The sequence below is a fragment of the Chiloscyllium plagiosum genome, unplaced genomic scaffold, assembly GCF_037043375.1.
Source record: "Chiloscyllium plagiosum isolate Xiang-an unplaced genomic scaffold, Cpla_swu_hap1 HiC_scaffold_29, whole genome shotgun sequence".
Classification (NCBI taxonomy): domain Eukaryota; kingdom Metazoa; phylum Chordata; class Chondrichthyes; order Orectolobiformes; family Hemiscylliidae; genus Chiloscyllium; species Chiloscyllium plagiosum.
This window is the reverse complement of record NW_028270167.1, coordinates 7,935,334-7,956,693: the sequence shown is the minus strand read 5'-3', so window position 1 is coordinate 7,956,693 and position 21,360 is coordinate 7,935,334. Positions and strand designations below refer to the sequence as shown.

Below are 21,360 nucleotides of genomic sequence, written 5' to 3'. Positions count from 1 at the left end.
ATGGCTGCAATGAAGAGAACAAGAGTCACAAAACTGAAGGAGTCAAAACAGGGTAAAATTGGAGGGTAGTGGTGACGGAGATGTCTCCGAGAAACACCAGGTTTAGTCATGTACCTTGGTCTGGAAAGCAGGAGAAATTGTGGGCTAGTATTCCTGATATGGGATGAACAATAGTATAAGTTGATTTTGTTGCAGTGTTTTACTCCAGAAAAAAATATGGAATTATGCTTTCAGACAGCAGGTGCAAACATGATGGGCTAAATGGCTTCCTTCTGGGCTGAATAATTTGAATTACAAGGTGGTGCAACTAACTTGGCTTTTGTTTCAGAATAGTAAGGATATGAAAGAAAGAACTTGCATTTCTATAGCACCTTTCTTGACCTGAGGATGTCCAACTGCACTTTAATACCAATGCAATAAACATATAAAAAACTGATGTTATATGATTAAGCTAACATAAAAAGGGTTACCTGTATTTTCAAATAAAGGCCAGGGTGTCTTTATGACAGCTTAGAACTATTCCTAAATTTAACCGCAGAGTAAGTTGGATGAGTGTTAAATTCAATGATGCGCCAAAATATAGGGTTAAATGACATCAAATCCATTCATTATCAATGCTCAGCAAGGTGGGCATTTCTCTGTAGCCAGCAACTAGAGGGAGAAAACAACGGAACGATGTCATATGCTCCTCTTAAACATACACCTCCTGCTTCCTCAGCTGTTAAGTGTAAGGTGGCACAGAGGTAGTGACATAAATTCTCAAGAGTTCTTAAAATAAAGCTGCATTGGAAATTAAAAAGAAAACTTGGGAGCCAAAATGGCTAACTTTCTTTGAATAACTACAGCCATTCTGACTGGCAGCAGAGATAACGTAATTATACACGGGGAAATGTGTCTATCTTGCTGCATCCTGCCTTGGGATTGAAAAAAAATGTTTGCATTGACATGAGAGCGTCTGTGCACAATTAGTTAAATAGCGTAGGTCTCTAATCTATAAATGAAGGTTAACTGCATCTTGGATCCATTCAAATCCACTTCTTTCTGAACCTGAATGACACAGAGGGAAAAGGATGAATGAACAATCAACTACTTCACATGCAATTTCAAATGCAGTTCATGGCCATCATTAAACTTCAAAAAGATCATCATGACATTGGATAAACACACAGTTTACTTAAATTGTTCCACTTAAAAAAGGTCAGGATAGAAAATTATGATAATTTTTTGACCTTTTTAGAAGTGTCAATTTGAATTAGAGACAGTTTGAAGTAAATGTTATTTTTCTTCTGTCATTCCTTGCTGATTGTGCTTAGCTCTCACCTCTCCCTTTGACTCAGTTCCATGGCTGTATTCACAGAAGATGTGAATGAACTTGAACGGACGTACCTTTATTATTGACCAGACTTTGAAATGCAAAACTGCTTAGAAACAGGAAAAGCCAAATTAATTTTTGAAAAAAGGCTGTGCCTCTAGTAGGCAAGCATCAACGTCCAAAAGTAGTGAAGCCATGAAGGGTTGAGGCTCGCTTCATTCACTTTAGTGGTTTAAATGTGTTGCACTGTCACCTTGTGAGCACAAACAGTGTGGGTTCAAATCCCATTTCAGGCAGTTGTGTTACAAAAATTAGATTGACGCATCAAAGCATTAATAAGGGAGCATTTCACCTTTGGAACAAGAGGAGTAGGCCATTCAGCCCCTTCAGCATGCTCCACCATTCCAGATCATGGCTCATCATTTACCTCGATGCCGTATTCACATGGTATCCTCATATCCATTGATGTCAATTGTTACAAGAAACATGCCAAACAAAAGCAAATTACTGCAGATGCAGGAAATATGGAATGAAAACTGAAAGTGTTGGAGAAACTCAGCAGGTCTGGCAGCCAAAACTGTGGAGGAACTCCAAAACTAGAGGGCATAGGTTTAAAGTGAGAGGGAACGACGTTAAAGGGGCAACTTTTTCATGCAGAGGCTGGCGCATGTATGGAATGAGCTGCCAGAGGAGGTGGGTAAAATTACAACATTTGATAGGTATCTGAGTGGGCACATGAACAGGAAGAGATTAGAGGGATATGGGCCAAATGCTGACAAATGAGACAAGATTAATTTAGGATATCTAGTCAGCATGAACAAGTTGGACCGAAGGGTCTGTTTCCGTGCTGTACAGCTGTATGACTCCACAACTCTATATATAGAATTAATATTTTAAGTCTAGTATGACTCTTGTTTGGAACTGTTCTGAACTTCCAAAGAAGAGTTATACTAGATTCAAAATGTTAACTCAGTTTCTTTCTACATAAATCCTACTACATCAGTTTCTCCAGCACTTGCGATTTTTATTTAAGAATCTACTGATCTCCAGCTTGAATTTGCTCCATGACTGAGCTTCCACAGGGATTGAGAATTCAAAGGATTTGCCATTCTCTGAGTGAAGAAGTTCTTCCTCAAATTAATCCTAAAAGCCTTGCCTTTTATTCTGAGACTATGTCCCTTAATTCTAGACCCCACAGCCAGGAAAAGCATCCTTTCTGCATCTACTCTGTCTAACATTTAAGAATTTTCTAAGTTTCTATGAGATCACCTCTCATTCTCCTAAACTTCAGAGAGAATGGGTCCATTCTCTTCAATCTTTCATCATAGGACAATCCCACCACGCCTAGGAATCAATGTGGTGAACCTCCCTCTATGGCAACTAAATCCTTCCTTAGGCAAAGAGACCAGAACTTCTCAAAATACTCCAGGTGCAATCTCACCAGTCTTCTATATAACTGAAGCAAGATTTCTTTGTTCCATATTCAAATCCTTATGTGATAAATCCAAACATACTGTTTGCTTTTCAAATCGCTTCCAGTACCTGTATGCTAGTTTTCAGTCACTGATGAACAAGGACTCTTGCAACCCTTTCCAATTGTTCATTCACTATTTAAGAAAGACAATGGACTTCTGTTTCTTCTACTTACCACCACTACACTCTCTTGCCCATTTACTCAGCCTGTATAAATCCTCTTGAAGCCTTATTATATCTATCCCACAACTCACATTCTCTGCAAGTTTTGTATTATCTGCAAATTTGGAAATAATACAATTGGTGGCACCAAATCCAAATTATTGATATAGATAGTGAACAATTGGGGCCGAAGCATTGACCCTACTGTTCGCAGACTTTCAATGTGGGAATGAACCATTTATCTCTGATTTTTGCCTGTTAATCAATCTTTCTACCATTATCTTCAATCCTATGTGCTTTAATTTTGGTTACTAACTTCCTGTATGGGACTTTATTAAAAACTTTCTGAAAATCCAAATACACTGTACCCACTGGCTGATCCTTATCATGTCAGCAAGTAACACTCTCAGAAAAGTCTACCAGGTTTATCGCACATAGTTTCCCAGTTAAAAATCAATGTTGACTCTGTCCAAACAATAATTAATTTCTAAGTTTACAGGAATCATCTCCTTTATAATATATTTTAATATTTTCACTATTCTTGACCTTAGATGAACCATTATTTGTATGCTCTTTCCTTCCTTTCTTAAACAATAGGGTTACACTTGCAACTTTTTCATCTACAGTCACTATACCAAAATTAATAGAGTTATGAAAGATGATCACCAATGCATGTATTATCTCTATAACTATCTCTTTCAACTCCAAATCATGAAGGACATTGGGACGTAGGTATTTGACAACCTTCTGCCCAATTAATTTCTCCAATACTACTTGTTATAACTAATACTTCTTCCAGTTTCACATTCTTGCATTAACTGTGGATCTTATTAATGTCAGGAAAACCTTTTGTAGCTTGCTCAATAAAGGCAGACACAAATCATTTGCTTAGCTTCTCTACCATTTCTCTATTTCCTATTACAAATTCTCCTATCTCTGCATGTAATTTGCTTTATTTGTGTTTTTATAATCTTTACTTTTTTTTACATATCTATGGATGCTTTAACAACCTGTTTTTATATTTCTTGCTAGCTTACATTCATATTCTATTGTCTATAAATTTCTTGGACCTTCTTTGTTAAACTCTAAAATTCTCCCAATCCTCAGACTTAAAACTGTTTTGTGGGGCAGCATGGTGGCTCAGTGGTTAGCACTGCTGCCTCACAGCACCAGGGTCCCAGGTTTGATTCCAGCCTTGGGTGACTGTCTGTGTGAAGTTTGCACATTCTCCCCCTGTCTGCTTGGGTTTGCTCCGGGTGCTCCGGTTTCCTCCCACAGTCCAAAGATGTGCAGGTCAGGTGAATTGGCCATGCTAAATTGTCCATAGTTGTTAGGTGCATTAGTCAGAGGGAAACGTGTCTGCGTCGGTTACTCTTCGGAGGGTCGGTATGGACTTGTTGGGCCGAAGGGCCTGTTTCCACACTGTAGTGAATCGAATCAAATCTAATCTAAACTTTATAAGACTCCCCCTCTGATCTATTACTACTCTCACTTGTTGTTAACCATGATGTCCCCCATTTTTGTTGTTAACCATGATGTCCCCCATTTTTCCTGTTGGATGTTCTGGGACATGGTCTCTTGGAGCATTGTTAGATGAAGGTGGAGACATAAAAGATCCATTGGCGTTATTTTAGATAAGAGCATCTCGGTTAACTTTGATATCCTTGTTAATATTTAACCACTCAAGCAACATCATTAAACCAGATTATCTGGTCACTGCCACATTGTTACGATTACTGTGTGTAAATTAAATGCTGCGTTTATTACGTTACAAGAGAAACTGTATTTCACTTCTTCCTCCAGAAATGTATCTGAATGTACTTACAGATTACAGTGCCAATCTCAATGGGGGCAGCCTATGCAATGCTCTGATGAAGAGTCGAAACGGTAGCTTTCTCTCTCTCCATGGTTGCTGCCCGTCCCACTGTGATTTCCAGCATTTTTGTTTTCAGTACAGCTTCCAGCATCTGCAGTAATTTGCTCCTATAGGCTATGCCAGGCATGGACTTTCTCATCAAAATTACCAGACAATGCCAATCTTTTCCTATCACTGGGCAAAAGTGAAATTGACAAATTACATAGTAATTCATAAGACAAGCAAAACGTGGGCCACCACAGCCACTAAAAAGGTAACTTGGATAGTTAGAGAGAGAGAGTCAACAATGGATTTTAAACATAGAAGTGGCCAAATTGGCACTTAACCAGATTAGACAAGATGTGGAAGTGCCGATACAGTTCACTTTATAACTCATTCCTCAACTTTTTATGCTGTAAATGCCAAGCACTGAGCAACACATCTTCCACTATTTCCTCATTTGACTTTGATTCTAGCAGTTGGACCCTTCAATGTGATGAACATTTAAATTGGATCATCTTTGTCAATATCTTTCATGTGATTTTTGCAACTTTTCTTAGAGCACCCTGACGTAATGTCTTTTCCAACAGCAGATAAATTAAGACCTTGCTCAGAAAGGAATTTGTTCCATTTTGTGACTGTTAATGATTGGTATATTTACGGTGGAAGACAGGTGTAAAAACAGGATGTGGATTGAGGCTAGTTTCAGAAAGAGTCAGCAACATCAACACACCTGACATCAATGTGGGGCCGCACAGTTTATCAACAGCTCATTAATGGTTATTTTTTTGTGTGTTTGCTTTAACTGAGAGTTGATGTTAATGAATTGACCAAATTTTGAACTTAATGTGGTTGCCTCGATAAGTTACTAAACTACGTGTCCGAAAACTCTAGCTCATCCAGGACCCTGCAAATCACACTTTGAGGATTAGTTAGCTCCGTTAAGCGGACAGCTGGTTTTCAATGCAGACTGATGGCAATAGGGCAGTTCAACTTCCATAGTAGCTGAGGTCACTATAAAGATCCTACCTTCTCAATATTCCTCCTTCCTTAAGGTGCAGTGACCCTCAGGATGTATTTATCAACTGTTCCTTCTCTTTCTCTCTCTCTCTCTAATGAGAGAGCAGCCTTTGGGATCATGATGGCTTTTACCTATATCCTAACCATGTCCTCACTCACATTAACCTGTTTGCCTCCTCTCCCTGTGCTTGCTAACCTATATCCTTTCTGTGATGTGTTTCAGATTAGTTAACTAGGTTGAAGACAATACATCAATGCAGGTTGCTGTTCACACACTGGTAGGATAGTAGAGCAGACACGATGGGCTGAATGATCTCCTTCTGCACCATGATACCTCTGTGACTCTTTCTGACACAGGAAGGGTCCTGGATAAAATGAACTCATTCTAACTGGATCCCAACCATTTTATGGGGAGATGTGAGTTGGAGGATTGACTTAACATTTAAGTAAGGCTTTTAACATTTGTAATTTTTAAAAGTATGCAATATAATTCTGACCAGTCCTAGCAGGTATTAAGTCTCCCATCCCCTTACAGGATAGACAAGTGATCTGACAACTGAGCAAGGGAGACGGGAACTGATCTAATCAGGGCTAAACATATTAAAACCAATGAACAACTAAATTGGAGCAATTTGGATATCATTTTCCAATTGAATTGGCTGCATGGCAAATTTAAGACATGATTACCAACAGGCTTCAGGTAATTTGAAAGGCAACAGGTCAAATAACATTGAACATAAGAGGTAACAGGAGCCAAAGCTTTGAAGGTCAAAGGAATGTTCTGGCAGAAGCTAATTATGTTTATGAAGTGTGCTCCATCAGGGATTGAGTTAGGAAGAACAAAATCTCTTTTCCTTTGATTTTTCTTTTCCTTGTCATTTCCCATAGCTGTCAGACTGAGATTGTTATTCTAAACTGTGAAATAGAATGCTGATTGCAGGTGAGGGGATGGTGGACAGTGATGGAATATCATCTAGGAGAAAGTGAGGACTGCAGATGCTGGAGATCAGAGCTGATGCCCGAAACGTCGATTCTCCTGCTCCTTGGATGCTGCCTGACCTGCTGCGCTTTTCCAGCAAAACATTTTTCAGCGATGGAATATCATGTCAACATCAGGTGAGAAAATTTAGCAAGGGAAAGGGGAGCAGTTTAGTGGAGTTGGTTCTGCTCATTGAAGTGAAAGTGAGCATAAATGAGGAACGGAACACTTTCAGTTCCAAATCAAGTGTCACGGCAAACAATTACAGGTCAGGTATGGACCGGGCAAGTAATATCTGCACCACCAACAACCATTGGCTTCTCTCCAATACTAGGAAGAGCACCAAACCAGTGTCAGACTGTCTGAATGTTATTATTAATAAGTCTTATGAGGGATAGTTTGACACTTCACACAAATGCTTGGTGAAAGCTGGATTGAGACTGCCAAAATTAATTACACATAGGGCTTTTACAGACAACAGAGATTTTATTCCCAATATTCTCTGAGACTTCAGTATCCAAACACCTACCAAAATGGATGGATTTGAGGTCTAATGGAATTGAATAATATGCAAGTGGAGTTGAGGCAGACATTCAACTATGAGCATTTTGAGTGTAAGGCAAGACTGAAATGTTGACTGGTCTACTCTGCTTTTTTTAAACATTCTGTTAAAATAATTGTTTCAACTTTAGTTAGAATATAAGATCCAATTTTGAGCACCTCTACCTTAGGAAGCATGTCAAGGTCACAATGAGGCTAAAAGTAGGTTTATTGACTTAATGTTTCAGATGGGTGTTTTTAGTTATAGGCAAGTAAGCTTTAGTCCAGTAGCACACAGAAGATCAAGACAAACTGTGATAAAGGTGTTCAAACAAACTTTATTCATACACTATATTTAAAATACAAAGAAAGAAGGACTGGAATAATCTTACGCTATTGGAAAATTTAACAGAAGAATAGATTATTTAACTACTAGACACTAATTGTTCCAACATAGTACTATCCCAAAAACACACCCTTGCAAAGGCAAATTCAGCAAAATAGATTGTCTATTTTGGGAGCTTGACTCCACCTGTTCTTCTATTGTTCCAACTTTAAAAGAAAATGCAAGACCTTACAAACTGTTTACTTTATTGACTTGAAGCAGTCCGCTTGGACCTCTGTCTCAACCTCTTTTCATAAAACAAATCAGGACAAATACACATCTTAAAACCATAATATCATCACAGGTTCTAGCATCATCCTTGTATATCTTTACTGCACCATCTCATTGTCTGCGATTTTCCGGAAGAAGAAGACTTGGGAGAAAATGTCAAAAATGAAAAAGCACCTCAATGCATGTAAAATAAGACTAAAACAAAGGAAATTTTCCATGTACTCTTCCACTATAATTCCTGGATGAGAAAGTGTGCACTCCACGTCGAACACTGCCATCTTATTTATTGGAGTGTTTTCACATGAGAGTTTATTGTTGTAATGATCATCACTTTCAGCTGGAGAGCCTTATGACAAAGGTACATATGTCAAATGTTGTGTCTTCCTTATTCAGATGGAACACTGCTCCTCGCTTACCTGAGATCAGTGTCTTTCCACCGATGGGAATAGACTGTCCCTATCTGCACTGCTCCAATTGCTCATGACTTTGAACATCTCTACCGAACCTCCTTTCAACCATCTCGAAGGAGAACAGCCCCAGTTTTCTCCAATTCAGTTTCATAGCTGAGCACCTTCTTCACTTGAGGCATTGAAACAAAAGTGACACTTAAAAACGAAATGAGTTGGTATGTGTACGAATGGGCGAGTGTGCTCCATCTGACTATAACTTATTCTTGTGCTCAATCAAGAATTTCTTCTGATTTATGATTGGAAAAGGGCTGGTGGCACCAGTATCTGACTCTACCATTGGGACCTGAGAATTACAGAAAGAGTCCTATAACTATCCCAGAATCTGTCTATTCACTGTGTCACATGAGGCAGGATCTGTGGCAATAAGAGAGTGGCCAAAATGTGCATTCCTCAAAGCTTCACTTTTTGGTGGATCTTCAGGTGTCAATTGTGTAAGTGTCAGGTGAAAATTTACCCCTCCACATAATTCCTCATGATTTAGCTATGGAATGCAAAAGAGGGCATTTTATCAGATTTTCAGAAAAATGGAAATGGAAAAGCTTACTGCTGACAGTAGCTCTGTTTCAGTTCAGGAGTCAGAGGAGTTAAGATTTGACAGCAGACATTGAAAGAAAATGTTTTAATAACTCACTTAAATGATATTAAATCTCTGCTAATAGTATCACATTCTCCTGTGTGTTATTGATAATGAAAAATCTCACAATAATTTTGGATCAAATTTAATTAATATTGTTATTTTGTTTTTAAGAAAGTGCTCTTTTCTAAGTATATGAATCCCAGCATTGACAGTAATTCATGAAGAAACTGATCATACTTCTGGTCATTTTAATACGATTTGGTTACAGTTGATCTACTTTGTAAATTTGCTGTAAGTCATTTGACCTGATTATGAGTAGGCTCGATTGTTTCCAGGCTGGAAGGAAGAGATTCCTTTGGGAAAATATCAAGTGCAGAGCACAGACAGACAAACACACATCATTACATTTTCCCTCTCGGTATGAAATGTGATGCTAAGTGACTCTGTTTTATTACATTATTGAAAGAAGACAACTATGAAGATAGGCAGGCCGACCCATTAGCACCATTAGTAAACTGTTAGACAATTGGATTAAGTCTGTCTCTTGTTTCTTGCCTTCTCCCTGTCTCCGTAACAAACTATTCCCCTATACCTCCTTCCAGACGGCTTCTGAAGAACTGAGATGTAGTATGAATTATTTCCTTGTTGGAAAATTTATTGTGAAACATTGACAGAGAAGATGAATTTGGTTTAGTGTTGTCTGTGGAAGACTACAACACAGGCAAAGGGGAGAGACTCGTGGTCACCAATTAACAGTGATATGTTTAACCCCATGTATTAGATCCTACTTCTCCCCTCAGTGACAGCGTCTATAAAACTGGAAAGCATGTCATTATCATGAATCTTTGGTTCCTTTGTTTATGACCTAATCAATTGTTCAATAAAAAGATTCTACAAATTAATGAAATTTTCGACATTTTAAACCCTCTACTGTCGGGTCATAAGGAACTATTATCCACACAAATTATAATATTGATCCAATCATAGTCCATTAAATGTCATTGCTCTATCTTCGGCCCAGTTGTTTTTATGTCTGTCCGCTACCATTTATTTGAATGTGATTTCTATCTTGGTTGTTGCTCTGTGAGCTAGCTGTTGCTGCAGGAGTCAGTGGGGCTTTTAGGCAGTACAGAAGAGTCAGAGCACAGGAATGACATCAGCCAGCAGTATGGACTGAAACCCGATGCAGATCTGTCTTTCATATCTGATTACGTAGACAATTAATCATCCGAAGCTGCAAGACACAAGAGGAGGGCAGGCAAAAGAAAAATTGCCCACGGATTTGAGGATATGAGCTGAGCTTCATTTTAATGGAAAGAGAAGACCATAAGTCCCAGAGAGTTTTAGGTCCACCTGCCATCACTGCTGCACAGAGGCATCTGAGAAAGTCACTGGTTAACATTGCTTTGTGGAATTAGAAAGACAAAGATGAACTTCTACTCTTTCTGGGCATCTGTTCCCTTGATTTTCACAGCACTGTTGCTTTCTGAAGGTAGGTCCATCTTTACTATTCCTTTGAAATCAAATGTGTACAATTGCCCCTTTATATCCCATCCTTATCCAGCTGGATATACTGCTTGTTAAGTGTCCTGACAAATTTCTTCCATAGGGCCTGTTTAGATCTGAATATTTGTAATGCTCGTCCTTAAATTGGATAGTATAAATCAATTTTAACTGCCATGTAATGCGTTCAAATGCCACTTTGTGATCTAAAACTTAAATGGACTTTGCTGCCATGATTGGTCATTAGCAGATTTAGCTGAAAGGAGACATGCCAATATGAGATTACACATGGTCCACTGTGGTCCTCTTAATCCACCAAGAAAATCACAGCTTTTGGATAAATAAGCTGTCCAGCTAGTCTTGGCAAGTGGCCCATTCTGAGTCTTCAACTAGAAGATCTTTAAAATTGGAGCGCAGATGTTTGCACGTACTTCCAAAATAATGAATCACTTGTTTATATTTGATAGTTTTCACTAGCAATAGTGAAGTTGATAATCAACAATGCAAAATGAATGAATTATTCCATTGCATTTTCCAGACTGCTCTTAAACAACAGGATATAGGTAGGCTGGAGACATGGGCAGAGAAATGGCAAATGGAGTTTAATCTGGACAAATGGGAAGGGATGCATTTTTGGAAGATCTATTGCAAGAGGGAAATATACACTAAATGGCAGAACCCTTAGTAGTAATAACAAATAGAGAGATCTAAATATACAGGTCCACAGTTCACTGAAGGTGGCAAAAGAAGTGGATAAGGTTGTCAAAAAGACATTCAGGATGCTTGCCTTCATCAGTCAGGGCATAGAGTATAAAAATTGATAAGTCATGCTGCAGCTGTATAGAACTTTAGTTAGGCCACATTTGGAATATTGTGTACAGTTCTGGTCACCATGCTACCAGAAGGTTGGGAGGCCTTGGAGAGGGTAGAAATGGTTTACCAGGATGTCGCCTGGTTTGCAATGTATTAGCTTTGAGAAATAAGATAAACTCTGTTTGTTTACACTTTTCGCATCGAAGGATGAGAGCTGACCGGATAGAGGTTTACAGAATTATGAGAGGCATAGATAGAATGGATGGTCAGAGTCATTTTCCCAGTATAGAGCTGTCAATTACTAGGGGACATAAGTGTAAAGTAAAAGGGGGTAGGCAGGTTTTTTTTTATACAGAGGGTGATAAATACCTGGAATGTGCTGCCAGAGGAGGTGGTGGAGACAGGTACAATAGCAATATTTAAGATACATGATAGGCATTTTGGCAGATACATGATAGGCAGAGAATAGAAGGATACAGACTGCATAGAGGCAAAGGTTTTCAGTTTAGAAAGACATCATGTGTTGGTGTAGACTTTAGTAGGTAAGGACCTGCTCCTGTGCTAAATTGTTTCTTGTTCTTTATTCTTAACCATTAGTGCCAGAATAGAACAGAATAAAAATGAAATCATTGTGGACAAATATATGTGGAACAAGACTGACAAATGGATTTATTGGGAGGTCAGTTCTCCACTCTCTTCTCACAGTTAGAGTTAAAAATCAGAGCTGAAAAATGTGTTGCTGGAAAAGCGCAGCAGGTCAGGCAGCATCCAAGGAGCAGGAGAATCGACGTTTCGGGCATAAGCCCTTCTTCAGCCATGCGCTTTTCCAGCAACACATTTTTCAGCTCTGATCTCCAGCATCTGCAGTCCTCACTTTCTCCAGAGTTAAAAATCACACAACACCAGGCTATAGTCCAACAGGTTTATTTGGAAGCACTAGCTTTCAGGTAGTGAATGAAGGAGCAGTGCTCAGAAAGCTTGTGTTTCTAAATAAAGCTGTTGTACTATAACCTGGTGTTGTGTGATTTTTAACCTTGTCCACCCCAGTCCGACACCGGCACCTCCATGTCATGGCGCACAGTTAGAGGATATTATGTCAGTGAAGCAAGCTATAGATTGACACAACGGATGATTTCAGCCCATTGTTCCTTACACATGGATTCTCAATCTTTGTGTATTCTCCCAAGGTAGGAGCATCACCCTCCTGGTAACTCCAGAGCAACAACAATAACAATCTCGTAGCAATTGACCTACCCACCGAGAGACCAAGCACATTCATTGATAATTTGTCGAGCCAGTAAACTTGAATAACAAGTACACATCAGAACTAGCAAAGCTGTGTTAATTTCATTGCTATGGGATAATTATACATTTCCCGGTTTAATAAAATAATAATTGCAAACACATGCATTGTGGATCTGGTATGATTCTAAAAACGAGAGCCAATTTGCACAGAGCAAGTTCCCACAAATAACAGTGCAATCATGAATGGATTACCCGTTTTATGTTGAGCGGTAAATGTTGCCAGGGCACTGGAAAGAACTTCACTATGCTAGGGAATAGTGCTAAGGGATCTTTTACATCCACTTGACTAGACTGTTTAACATCTTACACAGAGACCTCACTTCCCTCAAAAACACAGTGGAGGGGTATCAGCCTACATTTTGTACTGAAGTTACTCAGGTGAGACTTGAGGCTACAACCTCCTGACCGAGACAACAGTGTTACCATCAAAGTCTTTGCTGACATTCGTCTGAAATGTTTAATACTTCCTGGAATGAGGAACTTCAGTTGCGAAGAAAGTTGAGACTATTCTCTGTGGAGAGGACAAGCCAAAGAGTATATTTGAAAGAAGTTTTCAAAATCACAAAGGGCCCAGACTGAATAAATTGGGAGAAACTGTTCCCATTTTTAAATAAGAAGGCAGAGAAATAAGATCATTTGCAAAACAATTAAACGTAGTGTGAGAGAAAAGTCTTAACATACTGAGTAATCAGGATCTGGAACACATTGTCTGGAAATGTGTGGGAGGCAGATTCATTTGATGCCTTCGGGAGACTGTTAGATGCTTATTTAAATAGAATCAATATTCAGGTTTATGGGGAAAAGGCAGGAGATGACTTTAAAGCAACACGCTGATTCAAGAAGCTGGTCCAAACTCATAATGCTAAATGGCTTCTTCTGCACAGTCACAACTATATGGTTCTGTGATACACTTCAATCACACTCTGTATGCAGAATAACGATCGATTTCTAGGCAACAGATAAATAAAAGATTGGCGAGAAGTGTTGGAATCCTTGGTGTAATTAAACTACTTGAGCTTTATGTGAAATTTTAGTTTTAGAGTTTGTTCAGCAGAGATTGTTACCGAAGATGGTAACCAATACATGCGGCTCAACAATCCATGATAAAATTAGATTTGACCATTTGCAGAGGTTAAAGTCACCAACTAATGGTGATTGGTAAAATAGCAGTCATTTTACTTTGAGCTGGTCCACAACATTCACCTTGATTATAACATGGTTTTTCTGCTCACTTCCCTCTTGAGATATAAATATGGATCCACTTTAACAAAGAAAAGTGACAGTCAACCCTGCTGTACAGGTATTTCAATCAACCTGCTGAAATAAACCTCCTGAGCAGCTGGGACTTGAACCTGGAACTTCTGTCCCTGAGGGAGGGACACTACCAGTGCATCACAAGATGCACTTCATCTGTGATGTATGTTTGGCAATTTACTGCAATATTGTATGTTGATACAAGGTAGCAGTCTAAATTGAACTCCAATTGCATTTATTTTCCCTCTGGAGTTTAATATGCCAGGAATGGTTCCAGCAGCTATCAATTTATTGGCAGTTTCTCTCTTCCAAACACTGTTGGTGGATTTGGTACATGAACATTACTGCAAAATCACTTCAATAACAATAAATATGTAACAAGGAAGGTAATCCAATTAATCCAACTACCAAAGGCTCTATGTTGATCAGTGTGCGATGGAAGATCAAGATTCATTCATTTTCCGTGCTGGATTAGCTGTTATCGGCTGAGGCTGACTATCCCTGGGCTAGATAGAGAAAAATTGACCAATTCTCACACTGTTACACATTGATCCCAATATTGCACAGGGTTGACAGGAGAAGGCTGTTTATGTGGCTGTAGGCCAGTGTCCAGTTACATACCACAGGGATCAGTGCTGGGTCCGTTATTGTTCATGATAAATATAAATGACATTGCAGAGAATATGGGGATAAATAAGTTTTCAGCTGATACAGAAAATGATCAAGTGGTTAATAGTGAGGAAGAAGTTCTTAACTTACAGAAAGATACAGACAGGTAGATGGGTAGATAGCATTTAACCCTGAAAAGTGTGAGGTGATGCATTTTGGAAGATGTAACAAACCAAAGGAGTACTCGAATAATGGCAAAAAAACTAGAAGCTCCAAGGAGCAGAAAAACCTTGGGGTTCTTGTCCACAGATCCCTGAAGGTGGCTGTAGTTAAGAAGGTATACAGGACACTTGTCTTTATCAGTCATGGTATAGATTATAAGAGCAGGGAGGTTATGTTGGAACAGTGCAGAACTTTGCAGGGATTTGAGGAAACATTTTTCACTTGGTGGGTGGTGGGAATGCATTGCCTGGGAGGGTAGCAGAAGGCAGGAAATCTCACAATCTTTAAAGAGTACTTGGATGAGCATTTCACAACATTCAAGGATATGGGCCAACTGCTGGATATGTTTGCACAGACTTGATGGGCCAAAGGGCCTCTACTGTGCTGTATGACTGCAGTATTGATGGAGCTGGACACAGCCCAGATTAGACAGAATGGACTCCTTGTTTCCTTGGGAGCTGATCATCAGCTTCATGACCTTATGCACACAGCTCTCTGACAGACTGCCAAACCCACATTGGTGGGTAGGTGGAGGCTAAAGAAAGGGTGACATTGGTCATCAATGATGGTGAACTAACAGTCCACCTTCAAACCTGAGCAAAGTAGTAGTGTCCCTACCTCACGGCCAAAAGATCCAGGTTCAAGTTCCACCTGTCCAGAAGGCATTGGATAAACATTAGGTAAACAAATGGATGAAAATGGAATAGTGTAGGACAGATATGCTTCAGATTGGTTCCACAGGGTGGTGGAACATCAAGGGCCAAAGGGCCTGTAATGCGCTGTAATGTTCTATGTTCTAGAAGGCTTGTCGTAATACGTCTGACCAAGTTGATTGAAGTACTCATGCTACAGAAGTTGCAGTTAACTGTCACTTTTTATTGGTGTAGTTAGTAGATGAAAAAAGACCATGGGTCATTTGGTGATGGGGAAACAAAAATATTCAGTTGTGTGTAAGAGCACTTCTGAATATATTAAAAACCTGAGTAACTATCTATCTAATTGACTTCAAAGAGAAAGAAAATTTCAAGACTGGATTGATACCAATTCTCTATCATCCATTTCTTGACGAGTATCCTCACCAGAGTAATTTTGACAGTGTGAAATGAAATGTGGAATTTGCTAAGTATTAAAGAGGCCTGACTGGGTAAAGATGGCAAATTATGTTCCACACAAGACTTAGTGAACCTGGTGGATTTTTTAATGGCAATCCATGCACATCACTGGTACCCACTTTTTATATTTTCTTATCAACCTGTTCAGGGATGTTATTACACACACCTGGAGCAGGTTGGATTTGAACCTGGGCCTCTCCTGGCTCAAACAAGGGACATTACCACTGCACCACAAGAACTCTAATATCTAACTTCTTTCCAGAATCATTTCATGAACAGTATTTAAATTCCTCAGATTCCTTGGGGAGAACTGGTTCAGTCCTCTGGACTACTGGTCCAGAAACATGATCACTATGCCACCTATTAATGAAAATTCTCTTTTGATAGTTTCTCAGTCCATGCTTTCGAAAGACTTTTCTTTGCTGGCTGATTGAGTGGAAGGAAGACTTTATTAACTTATAATGTTTTATGAAGTACCTGGTTTCTACTGCATATTTACAACTCCATTTGGAATACAACTTCTGCTAGTACTGTAGGCACTTGTTCCAATATTATAGGATCTTTTATTTCCTGTGATTTAAGTTATCGCGAGGCAAAAATAATGTGTGGAGTTTGATGGACCTGCAGAGATCCATTGCATTTTTGCTGACTGTTTTTAAACAATAAAATATAAATAGACACCCCAATGATTTATGATGGACAATTATCTAACTTCAACAGGTTTATCTCTGGCACTCTTGGTTTTAATTGTTGGCGACTGGTGAACTGGCAAATTTCAAAGTATTGTTACTTTTTCCATCAACTCAACCTCAGGCACTCAATATTAATTACGTTAAACACTCCCAAAAATATTATCCAAACAAACAGCATTAAAACAGCACATATGACTGATCCAGAGTGATTTTCCCAGAGACCGTTAGCAGTGAGATTACAAAACAGCAGAAATGTAGGTTTTTAGATTACATTACTTACAGTGTGGAAACAGGCCCTTCGGACCAACAAGTCCACACTGATCCTCCGAAGAGCAACCCACCCAGACCCATTCCCCTACATCTAACACTACGGGCAATTTAGCATGGCCAATTCACCTAACCTGCACATTTTTGGACTGTGGGAGGAAACCAGAGCACCCAGAAGAAACCCACATAGACACGAGGAGAAGGTGTAAACTCCACACAGTCAGTCGCCTGAGGCAGGAATTGAACCCGGGTCTCTGAGGCAGCAGTGCTAACCACTGTGCCACCGTGCCACCCACAGATTGTGACAGAGATTGTGGCTAATAATCACACAATAATATTATTCAATAGAGTCAGAAAATGTGAAGATCCCTCTACATGTGTTTTACCATTCCACAGAGTACTCCATTTTTGAGCATGTTTAGAGTTATATTTCTAAATTCATTTAATTAGTTATCCCTGAGCCAAACAGATTACCTCGCCATTATCTCATTGCTGCTGTGGGAGATTTACCGTGTTTCCTCTGTATTTAATAGTAACTGCTTCAAATAGTATTTAAAAAGCTGTAAAGCATTTCAAGGCACCCTGAAGTCAGGAATGTTATTGAATAAATCACAGAATAACACAACAGTACAGCACGGAAAGAAGCCATTCAGCCCTTCAAGGTCTGTGCTGGATCTTTTGAACTGCAGTGCAGTTCATTTCACACTCCAGCTCTTCCCCCAAAACTGTGTATTTTTCTCTTCCCCTCTGTAAGTTCTCTCTTTTTCTTAATGATACACCTACAATTCAGAGTTTTGCTTTGTCAGGACGGAGAAGTGGAAACCGAACAGCAGGTTCAAGACCAAGTTTACTCCAGCTTTCGAACTATCTCATGACCAACTATTCCAAGGGAGTCCGCCCTGTACGAGATTGGAGGAAAACAACGACAGTGGCCATTGACGTCATGGTTTATGCGATCCTGAATGTGGTATGTACTCCCAACCTCTCTGAACTCTGCAACATGAATTCCTCTGTATTTAATAGCAGCTACATCAACATGTATTTCAAAGGCTGTAAAGTATTTCAAGGCATCCTGAGGTCAGGGATGTTATTGTATAAATCACAGAATAACATAACAGTACAGCACAGTAAGAGGCCATTCAGCCCCTCAAAGCACAATGGCTCAGTGGTCAGCACTGCTGCTTCAGAGCACTAGGGATCCAGGTTCAATTCTGGCCTCGGGTGACTGTCTGTGTAAAGTTTGCACATTCTCCTTGTATCTGCATGGGTTTCCTCCGGTGCTTTGGCTCCCTCCCATAGTCCAAAGGTGTGCAGGTAATAGGCCAGCGTGGGGTGTCTAGCAGAGCACTTTAGGGAACATCTCCAGGATACCCGCACCAATCAACCACGCCACCCCATGGCCCAACATTTCAACTCCCCCTCCCACTCTGCCGAGGATATGGAGGTCCTGGGCCTCCTTCACCGCCGCTCTCTCACCACCAGACACCTGGAGGAAGCACGCCTCATCTTCCGCCTCAGAATACTTCAACCCCAGGGCATCAATGTGGACTTCAACAGTTTCCTCATTTCCCCTTCCCCCACCTCACCCTCGTTCCAAACTTCCAGCTCAGCACTGTCCCCATGACTTGTCCTACCTGCCTATCTCCTTTTCCACCTATCCACTCCACCCTCTCCTCCTTGACCTATCACCTTAATCCCCTCCCCCACTCACCCATTGTGCTCTATGCTACTTTCTCCCCACCCCCACCCTCCTCTAGCTTATCTCTCCACGCTTCAGGCTCTCTGCCTTTATTCCTGATGAAGGGCTTTTGCCCGAAACGTCGATTTCGCTGCTCCTTGGATGCTGCCTGAACTGCTGTGCTCTTCCAGCACCACTGATCCAGAAAAAGAAGAAAGTTGGGCCAAATGGCCTGTTTCCACACTGGAGGGATTCTATAAAACAAAATGGTGCTTCCTAAAATGACTGAAATTTTTCAATTGGCTTTTGATGAGTCTCCAAAGTGGTCTCTCATGATTAACTATTTCTGCTTCAACGTTTCCCTGGCTGACATGAAAGGGTATAGTATTGAAGTGATTCAGTTATTGAACTAGTAACCTGGAGAGTGCAAATTCTAATCTCCACCATATGAATTGGAATTCAGTGTTAAAAATCCAGAATTAAAAAGGCAAAACAGTCTTTTTTTAGAAAAGAAACACTAACCATAAGCTTGCATGCACTCACCTGGATCGCGGATGTACCTTAGGCATGGAAGCTTTGCATGCTTACACAGTCTGGCCTGCATGTGACTCCAATCCCAAACCAACAACTGCCCTTGTGATATGATATAGCAAACTGTTTAGTTCTAACCAGGGTTGGGTAAAAGCTGGCAGGTTGTGCTTGCAATATCTTACATACTTCTAAGAATGAAAACGTAGTCACAATGACATTTCCTGCTCTGTTCCCGGCTACTCAGAGGTTCCCAATCATGAGCCAACCCCCCCCGCCGAAAGGTTCCGGGAACTTAAAACCAAACCTTAACTAGCTCTCGGGAAACTACACTTAACTAGCTCTCAGGAAACTACACTTTTGCCGCCTGCCCAATTCAGTTGCTCCCCCCCCCCACCCCCTCCCAACTCTTCTAAACGTTCCAGGTAGGTGCGAAGATTCCACCCTAAAGATCACTCCTTCCTCACTCATAACTTTGGTTAATTATGTCATTTGTTTAATTTCAGGATGAGAAAAATCAAGTTCTAACCACTTATATCTGGTACCGACAGGTAAGAATGTGCAACTAACTTGTGATTGGGGCATTTTTGTTCAGTTTAATATGTAGAGATAAGGTAGATAGAAATTTACTTTAAGTCAGGAGTTCCATGTTTCATTCTGCCTGTTCCTCAATATTATGCTGTTCCTTTGCTTGCACATTTCACATCAACCTGATACAATTTGCCACATTCGGGAACTGTTTCAACTCCACGGTGGCACAGTGGTTAGCACTGCTGCCTCACAGCGCCAGAGACCCGGGTTCAATTCCCGACTCAGGCGACTGACTGTGTGGAGTTTGCACGTTCTCCCCGTGTCTGCGTGGGTTTCCTCCGGGTGCTCCGGTTTCCTCCCACAGTCCAAAGATGTGCACGTCAGGTGAATTGGCCATGCTAAATTGCCCGTAGTGTTAGGTAAAGGGGTAAATGTACGGGAATGGGTGGGTTACGCTTTGGCGGGTCGGTGTGGACTTGTTGGGCCGAAGGGCCTGTTTCCACACTGTAAGTAATCTAAAATCAACATCTACCACACCTGGTTCAACGTTTATGTTGACTTAATGATGAATCCGCTGTTGAAGCTGTAAAAGCCCATCTGTTTCATTCCTTTAGAGAGGAAATCTACCATTCTTACTGGGTCTGGTCTACATGTGACTCCAGATCCATAGTAATGCCACTGACTCCTAACTGCTCTTCGGTCAACTAGGGATGGGCAATTAAGGCTGGTCTAGCCAGTGACACCCACACCCCATGAAAGGAATTTAAAAATTAATACCTGTCACCAGGTATGAGATTTACCAAGCATCAGTTAAGTTACCCAAATGTACCCCAACAAAGTTGAATTCCCACATAGTCGGGATGCATACTCGAATTATCTGAATATTGAGTTCTATATCTTGTTAATCCAGCCCTTTACCTAAATAGTAGGTAGAATATTTGCATGGAACAGTGCAAAGCCTCAGTCTAACAGATTCTGCAACCTCTTTTAGATTTGGACAGATGAATTCTTGATGTGGAATCCCAAGGACTTTGATGACATCAAACAGATATCAATTCCCACTGCAAACGTATGGATGCCAGACATTTTAATAAATGAATTGTAAGTAATCTTACCTTTAATAAAAACAGAGTGGGGGAAAGAGAAAGCTTGTATCTAGTGTCAAAGATACTTTTGACTCAGACGGGTATTTTTGAATCCTGTCTCTCGAGGTTTCTAAGCTCTATTTTACTAAAGAAAGTTTGATCGCTTTTATTCGTTCAATTTCAATTTTTTTTCATCTTATGCTCAGAGAATATTTGTTAATGATTAAAGATTTTGTGACATTAAGATCTCAAAACTTGCACTATGATTTCACATTCCTTTCTTCCCACAAGATTTGGAGACAACTTTACCAATATTGAGGAGCAAGGTAGTTCTTAGAATATCTCAATTATCTTCAGCATGTTGATTTGATTTGACTTACTTTATTATTGTCACATTTACCTAGGTACAGGGAAAAGTTTTGTTTTGCGTGCAGTACTGGCAGATCATATCATACAAAGTGCATTAGGGTAATAGAACAGAGAGAGGAATACAATGTTACAACCGCAGTGCAGGTGCACAAAGAACAAGATCAACATTAAATATCAAATTTGAGAGGTCCATTCAGAAGTCTGATAACAGCAGGGAGGAAGCTGTACTTGAATGCATTGGTACGTGTGCTTAAGTTTTTGTATCTCTTGCCTGACGGAAGAGGTTGGAAGAGATTATAACCAGGTTGGGAGGGATCTTTGAGTAAGGTAAAAACAATGACTGCAGATGCTGGAAACCAGATTCTGGATCAGTGGTGTTGGAAGAGCA

General features: G+C 40.1%; 1 protein-coding gene across 1 annotated transcript in view; it reads left to right on the top strand.

Moving 5' to 3' along the window:
• Positions 1-6,915: 6,915 nt before the first annotated feature.
• Positions 6,916-21,360, top strand: part of htr3a (5-hydroxytryptamine (serotonin) receptor 3A) — a 28,404-nt gene continuing 13,959 nt past the window's right edge. Inside the window, exons 1-5 of the mRNA XM_087976559.1 lie at positions 6,916-6,938; positions 11,918-11,999; positions 17,572-17,748; positions 19,494-19,538; positions 20,510-20,619. Of these exons, the coding sequence (XP_087832685.1) occupies positions 6,916-6,938; positions 11,918-11,999; positions 17,572-17,748; positions 19,494-19,538; positions 20,510-20,619 (437 nt within the window). The remainder of the gene's footprint in view (positions 6,939-11,917; positions 12,000-17,571; positions 17,749-19,493; positions 19,539-20,509; positions 20,620-21,360) is intronic.